This window comes from Musa acuminata, chromosome BXJ3-11, assembly GCF_036884655.1.
Source record: "Musa acuminata AAA Group cultivar baxijiao chromosome BXJ3-11, Cavendish_Baxijiao_AAA, whole genome shotgun sequence".
Classification (NCBI taxonomy): Eukaryota; Viridiplantae; Streptophyta; class Magnoliopsida; order Zingiberales; family Musaceae; genus Musa; species Musa acuminata.
In genome coordinates, this window is record NC_088359.1 from 7,735,909 (window position 1) to 7,743,946 (window position 8,038).

At 40.1% G+C, this 8,038-nt stretch overlaps 1 protein-coding gene across 1 annotated transcript; it reads right to left on the reverse strand.

Moving 5' to 3' along the window:
• Nucleotides 1–381: 381 nt before the first annotated feature.
• LOC135652263 (magnesium transporter MRS2-5-like) lies at nt 382–3,044 on the reverse strand. The gene is made up of 7 exons (XM_065173089.1): nt 2,824–3,044; nt 1,982–2,428; nt 1,788–1,858; nt 1,453–1,581; nt 1,037–1,366; nt 877–924; nt 382–791 (listed from the first exon to the last, which is right to left on the reverse strand). The coding sequence occupies exons 2-7, from the start codon at nt 2,415–2,417 to the stop codon at nt 561–563; spliced, it is 1,245 nt and encodes a 414-aa protein (XP_065029161.1). The 5' UTR covers nt 2,418–2,428; nt 2,824–3,044; the 3' UTR covers nt 382–560.
• Nucleotides 3,045–8,038: the final 4,994 nt, after the last annotated feature.

Sequence of the window (8,038 nt, forward strand, 5' to 3'; positions counted from 1 at the left end):
CAGTTGATCCAAAATGTTTACCTGAATCTTCTCATCTTCACAAGGCCATCAAATTTAGATATCAGGAAGTAAATTGTGACAGCAAGGTTTTCCTGTCAAACCAGTTTGAAGATGACAACACTTCGAAGGAAGCATACAATCCTGGATACTCATTATATCTGTAAGGGGGTTAAAGATCAGCCTCTGCCCCAAAATAAAAGGTCATGAGAGATGCAGTAGAAACCCCAGATCTTGACATTAGCATACAACCTTCAACTTAGTGATACTTGGATTCACAAGCAAAAGTAGAGTACAAAAAATGAGTCACCATCATTAAGGTGCATACTGGTTTATTAATCTTAAATCATATCTAGAAATAAGACATAACAAGATAGCCAACAGTGAAAAGAGGAGCAGAAAAGGGGGCTCCATGTTGTAAAATTCAAAGAATTTTATGCAAGTTACCTGACGCAATAATCTTAACATACAAAATATGTCTAAGCTGTAGAAGAATGAGATTAAATTTACATGAAAGGAAAAAAAACAAGACAAGGATTGAACTTGGGATGACAAAAAACATCTCACGTTGGAAGTAGTTTTTTGTGCTTGAAATATAGCAAGAAACAAGAATAGATTACTGCACAGGATATGCTCGATATGATCAGCACCCAGTTGAAATTGGAAGCAGTATCAAACACAGAATCCTCAAAGTTCATGCCAAAGACTCCTGTAACGACTGCAAATAATGTCACCACGAAAGTAGCAGCTGCAAGCAGCAACTCAAACTGGATGAGCTGGTTCCGAACGTTGTCCTGTTGGGATTACAAATTTACTTAATAGAGTACTCGGTAACATGGAGTTGTTAATACAGGACACAATTCACAAGGTATTTCTTACCAGCTTAATGTTTATAAAGTCTTCTGTGTCGTCGATGTACTCTTTAAGCTGTGACATTGCAAAGTAGCAAGATATTAGGAAGTCAGATGGACAACAATTCAAGTCTTCGAACAGAATTTTGCTCAAAAGAAAGAAAAAATCAATGTGCTTCAGCTCTTACAGATAACAATTTGCTTAAAGTGTTGTCGATGCCAACGAAATATGCTTCGAGTAACATCTCTAGTTCTTCAACATGTCTTCCCCTAGTAGATGATCCTCTTGAGCTCTCATGCTTGCTGAAGCTCATATTGCTCGAGTCTTTCTCTGGTTGACCAGTACTAGAACATGTGGGCGAGACAGGTGCAGACTGTGATACCCAGTTGCCAGATTGAATGTTATTCAAGTATCCGTCGGTGGATAAATATGCCTCCATCCTCTCCTTCTTCTCGGTTAAATACATCTCGGCCATGTCCCCATCATCATCCATGAGCTGTTCTATTTCGTCGTGCACCTGAAAAATGGATGCAATTGTGTAAATTCAAGATGAAATCAGCAATGAACGAAATGAGGAGTATCACCTTAGGGTGTTCCACATACCTTCTGAACCCTATGAGTCAAGGCAAGAAGATGGCTTTTCAGTCTCCGAACATGCTCAAGGTTGGTGGTGCTAATGGATGAAGCTAGTTCCTCTAGCACAGGATAAATCTCAACTTCCAACTCGGTTACCTGTTAAATTGACAAGCATGATGAAAGTCATGTGTGAATTGCCCTTGTTTATGCATCTTTGGGATTCCGACAATGCATAGTTAAAGGTAATAATGCATACTATTACAAGTACTGAAATCAAGAACCACAAATAAATTCCTAAGAATCGAAATTTCGAGTCCATATGAACATCATCTTTGTATCATAAGGAGGTAAAACAGGGGTACCTGGGAATCAAGTGATGCAGACACCAGTTCAAGGGCGAGCTCCAGAGCCTTGAACTCAAATGGCAGGTCATCTTCCATCAGCAAGTATGGCAGGTGAGTTCGTCGCAGAGCGCAATAGCAAGAAGGAACACACGATAGTTAGCTTCCATAAGGTAGCCGTAATGGAGAGCTCGAGATAAATGGCAGCAAAATACCATTTTGATCCTTCATCCTTCGAAGCCGCTGGCACAGCTCAGATTCGTAGTGCGTCGAGGAACCGTCGGAGGATCTCATGAGCAGAACCTCATCCGCCATTATGATGCACCGGACCTGCTCGAGGCTGACGACGATGGCGTTCTCTCGACCGAGAATGGTGGAAGGGTAGACGAAGACGGGATCCAGAAGCCGGAAGTCTCTGGACGGCAACCCGCATCGCCGCAGCAAAGCGATCTTATCCAGCGTAATCACCTGCGAGTTCCCGCTACTATCTATCTGTATCCACGACCGGCCACTCTGCCCCCTCTTTTTGAGGCCCGACGCCCCAAATCCATGAAAGCTAGGGTTTACAACGCCATCAAATCTGACACCTTCAGGAGAAGAAGCAGGCTTCGGGATCGAAGCTAGGAAGGGAGGCGTGCGACGATCCTCCATTAGAAACAAACCTACATGTTCGGAACAAGCAAACCAATGGTCGAAACTAATCAAGAACTTAGAACAGACCTCTCTGGATCCGAACACCAATACCTCAACCAACCTACCAATCCAAAACCTCACGAAATCAATAAAAATGGAATATTTACACCAAAACCATACGGTGATTGGATCTCAGAGCATGATGAATGTTCATTATTGATTCACATTCAGAGCATGAATCTTCATAATCGATAACTTAGAACAGACCTCTCTGGATCCGAAACACCAATACCTCAACCAACCTACCAATCCAAAACCTCACGAAATCAATCAAAATGGAATCTTTACACCAAAACCATACGGTGAGCACGAATCTTCATTATTGATTCACATTAAGATTCAAAACCAGGAAGCAGGAACTGACCTTAACATTACACATCCAAGAAGAGTAGACTGCTGGAATGATTGTTGGGGGGGGGGGGGGGGGGGGCGGAGAAGGCTTCAAGATTTGGAAGGCTGAGGAGCCCAGCGGGGGCGGGGTCTCATCGGCTCTTCTACGTTCCGTAATGAACTTCTCGTCGGTGGATTATGATTACCTGTACAGAGGATTTATTTCTTCGAAAAAGACGTCTTTTTTATGTGAATTAGTGGATAAACCCCCCACAAATTCTTGGACGAGAAAAAAGAGAGGCTTTTTCTATATAATTGTTCTACGTGAAGTTGTTTTATGGGATAAATTAGACACGATCACAACATCATGCCGTGGAAAAGCTGATGATAAATCTACTTGATAGAAAAATGTGTCACACGTGCCGTGTGGGTCTCTGAGTCCACGGTGGAGAAGAAAAAGTCTTGACCAATAGTTGCACGCCAGCTCGTTGGAACAGCATCGCCAATTATTGGAGCTATATATATATATATATATATGTATATATATGTATATATGTATATATATATATATATATATGTATATATATATATATAATATATGTATATGTATATATCTTAACATAATTTCATGCACAAAGCATAAGATTTTTGGATTTTACCCTCAAAGGGCCTTTTATTTGTTTGAATTATTGAGATATGGTGAAATTGATTTGATCTTATCATCTAATTTTTTAGGTTTGTGGTGTTTGGAAGAGGAAAAGAATATCTCCAAAGGATGCGGTTCTAAGTGGTATGGTTCGGACGAGAGAGAATTTTTCTCGGAGGTCATATATATATATATATATATATATATATATATATATATATATATATATATATATATATATATATATATATATATATATATATATATATATATATATATATATATATATATATATATATATATATATATATATATATATATATATATATATATATATATATATATATATATATATATATATATATATATATATATAAAATTTCAATTTGCTCCAATATTCTGATTTCTATGTAAAGAAACACTATAATATGATGGACTAAAATCGATTTTGGTTTGGGTTGATATCCGAGCCAATTGAAAGAGTATGTTTTAATCTTTTTAGTAGTAAGAGGCACTTTACCTATTCTGAAAATCTGAGGGCTCCAACCAAAAATAAATTAAAAAATTTTATTTCAAAAGATCATTCTATATTTTAAATATATTTATAATATATTAATAAAATTATTTACACAAACCAAGGATGATGATCAATCTAATTCTAACACAACTAAATTTACTAGAAGTCAAGTTTCTTAGTAAAAACCGATCAAACCAACACAGAAAGATTTTGATAATTTATCACAAGATCCTAGAAATCTCGTTTTTATCATTTACCTTACAAAAATAAATAAATAAATATAAATAAAAATTTTAAAGCTATTCTTCATGAAATTCATAATAAAATTCTATGTAGAAATCAAAAGAACTGTCATATATTTTCTGTTATCGACGGATGTCATTAACCTCCTAATTAACCTGACATAATCTAGACATATGTATGTAAGGTTGTCCGATGAAAACTTTAAACTCCTAAGGTGTCATTTGCATGAAGATCAAGATCGAGAGAGGTTTCCTAACTTAGTCCTAAGACGCTCAGGTTAATAACCTGAGGTAGATGAATGTATTTTCTAGTAGTGAAAAAAGAATCCCGCCCCACTATGTTGAAAGCTCTTCTAGTGAAGGAACATAATATTTCATGAAATATTCTTCGAGGGAGCATCATTTAACTACCTCTAACAATCTCAATTTGACTTTTTGTACACATAAACTGCTAGTCATAAGTGCTCTATAAGTCAATCACATGAGTGATGGCACGTGTGATTTGACACGTAGTCTTTTTGCTTATTATATTTTGATATTTATCACTTTATATTGCTTGTTGCATATATGCGTATATATATTGTGATGTCATTGGATCTGTGCAATAGGAATCAAATTGTGATGAGATCACGATAATGAGATCGATTCGCTTTTAAACACAGATCCTAAATAATCCCGGTCATAAGTTACTCAAGAGGGACATCGAGATAATCGGACAGATTGGTGTGTTGTATACCCGTCCATATAATGGATGTAGCTGGTCTCATAGCTACTCGTGTGGAGACACTAGGGATATAATATAGGTGCTCATTGGAGAATGAGTTCACTAATTGATTTGTTTACGGAATGCTGAATGATTGATGATGCATTATTTTTATACAACAATTCCGTAGTCCCAATGGTGTATCCGGTTCTTAAACTTAAGACACTAACGATGTCCTATATGAGTGCTCCACTCTTTGATACCGAACTTATAGGTTTGGATGTCTTAGATCTAGTACAGTCGATCATCAGAAGTGATAGGCAACCTTACGAGGGTTATTGAGTGTTGATAGAGGATCATCCACTCTTGGTGTCATGAGAGAAATGTCCCAAATATTCTTGCTTAAACAAATTTCTAGTTAAGGTCATTCGGATTGAGAGAGAAAGAGTTCTCCAGGAGAATCCGATTAGAGCGAGACTCAAGTAGAAACCGTATGGGTCTGGTAGCACCATGCCCGGTATACGGTCTTTGGGATATTATATGGATGAGTGACTATATGTACATGGTAACTAAGGACAAATAGGTCAAATGGATTAGATACCCCTGTATCGTCTGGGGAATGCGACATAGTGGCCTAGTACGTTCCGTAGTCGATGAGTCGAGTGAATTATTATGGAGACAATAATTCACTAAGTCATAAGGAGTTCTGACAGGTATGACTCATAGCCAATTCGATATTGAGCCTAGAGGATCACACACATATGATAGGCATTGCGATGAGTAGAGGTTCGGATATGAGATATTTGCTGAAGCCCTTATCTTATTGGATATCCAATAAACCCCTGAATTATTGGATCCTATGAATGAGATCCAATAAGAGCCCATGAGAGATTATTGGATAGAGATCCACTAATCTAAGAGGCTTGGGTAGTTGGATTGAGATCTGATACCCAATAAAGGAGGATCCATTAGGGTTAAGTTGATAGGGGATCTCTATAAATAGGAGGGATTCAATAGTTTATAGGCTAGAGCTTTTTGCTTCTTCTCCTATTCTCCTTCCCCTCTCTACCTCAGAGCAGGATTAAAGTTTTGAGGAGCGTTATCGCAGCCCTGCTGTGTGGATCACCGCTAGAGAGGAGGGCGCTTGACCTCCTTCACCATCTCCTACAGATCTGTAGGGATTCAGGGATATACGATCTCCCTAGGTAACACAATCTATCTCACACTTGATTTTCTATTTCATGAATTTTTATGCACCAATCTTCGCACGATGATAAACATATCTCTAGGAATTGAGAATTTTTTTTTCTATTCTTAAGCTGCGCATGTGATATCGCCCTCCCAAGATTTTCCAACAATGGTATCAGAGCCAGGTTATTCGTGCGAAAATTAGTTTTGAACTGCATATGTTGTGTTTTTGAGAAGCTTTTGAGTAAAAATCATTGACGCAAAAGCGAGAAAGGGCATTGTTGCTACCCTTGCTACCCTCATTGCCATATGCGTGCAACAGGCTTGTTGCCGGTGGCCGGAAACCTATGGGGGCCAACAGCTCTCTAGCGTAGCCTGTAATCGCTCACGCTGCGACTAGCAGCTAGTGTGTAGATGTGCCGCGGGGCAGCAGCGACTATGGTCGCTGCACCCGCGTGCAGCGATGCTGCGGGGCAATGGCGCCTGCAGTTGTTGCACCCGCGGGGTGAGGTGCCATAGTGTCACGGACTTAGCTGATTTTGCCTAAGTCGTGCGGCACCCTTGCGTGTCCGTCCACAAAGGTCAGCCTCCCCGAAGCCTCCCATTGTCCCTTAGGACCAACAAAAGAGAGAACGGGTTAGAGAGAACGCCTCAATCGAGATCCACAAGCAAACATCTCTGAAAAATACTTCATAGACAATGCAAATTACAAACATACTTTACAAGCTCTGAATAGTTGCACAACAAAGGGTAAAATTATCCATTACAGATCGAAAATCTCTCGCACGTGTCCACATGACACAAACTTTATTTATAAGCCTAAAGAGGCCACCAACCCAACTAAAATGGGACTATTAAGCCTTCGACCGTCCCTCTACATGTTGTACAAGGCATGAACATACCAAAAGACATGGACATACATAAGCATTACATCAAACATCCTGTTTAGAAGTTTGTCCGTGACATTCTCCCCCACTTATTCCTTCGACGTCCTCGTTGAAGCCTTTGTCGACACTGCAACTCCTCGCCTTTGCTGAGTCTTCAATTTTCTGCTCCAGCTACAATGCGCCTCTTGACTCCCAGCTGCTCTCCGCTACTGTTTTTGAGTGGTCGAATCTTTGATTCGCCATGCTGCTTCAACTCGCCAATGACTCTGACTCTAGTGTGGGGTTAGCTGAGTTGTGTTGATCCCTATTGGTTCCTGCGGATCCTCCAGATGAAGGAAAAGACCATCCTTACTGTGCCAGTCTCTCAAATGCCTCATGCTGCTTGAACTGGGTGGATATTTGTTGGAGCTTTAACGAGCATCGTCTCGCAACTTCTGAAGTTTTGGGTCCTTCCTCCACAAAATTTGCCCATTGACTCTTCTTTCACTTAGTTGTCACTTCCAAGTAGGTTCGCATCACTTCCGCTTTCGATTGGCATTTCGTTGGGAAATGAAGCGGACAATCTACTCTCAGTAGCACTGATCACCGTTGGTGAGGATTTGACAACTATTATCTTCCATTGTCTTCGGAGGGTCTTTGAACTTGTGCAGAGCTCCTCTACTGGATAGATAAGAGAATTGGGGTACTCGGTTTCGCCCATTCTCTTAAGGGTTGAGAAGGCAAAGGTTACTTGACTTCGCCCGCCTCCTCCAGGTTGTACTCCATGCATCGAGCTAGTTACTAGCCTTCGCCTGCTCTTTGCTCACACTTCTGAAGCACTTGAAGTGTTTGCACTCCTTGCGTTGAGTTAGTTACTGTGATTCACCTTCTCAATGCCATCAAACTTCTGGAATGCAGGAAGTTTTCACCCCAACTTGGAGTAATTCTCTCATAGGTTTGGTCACCTCTGGGATTGTACCGTCTTCTCCATCAACCCTGCCGCCTACTTCACTGAGTAGCAAAGGTACAGCACCGCGTACTGCCTGCTTTGTTCCTTGGTTATGCACTCTTGCATGACTCGAAGTCC

What these genes read in the sequence shown, in the direction of transcription:
- LOC135652263 (XM_065173089.1), bottom strand. Translation starts at nt 2,417, where the DNA reads ATGGAGGATCGTCGCACGCCTCCCTTCCTAGCTTCGATCCCGAAGCCT. An exon ending in TGACTCATAGGGTTCAGAAG is followed by an intron (nt 1,367 to 1,452) that starts GTATGTGGAACA and finishes TCCATTTTTCAG; the next exon opens with GTGCACGACGAAATAGAACA. An exon ending in ACTTTATAAACATTAAGCTG is followed by an intron (nt 792 to 876) that starts GTAAGAAATACC and finishes TAATCCCAACAG; the next exon opens with GACAACGTTCGGAACCAGCT.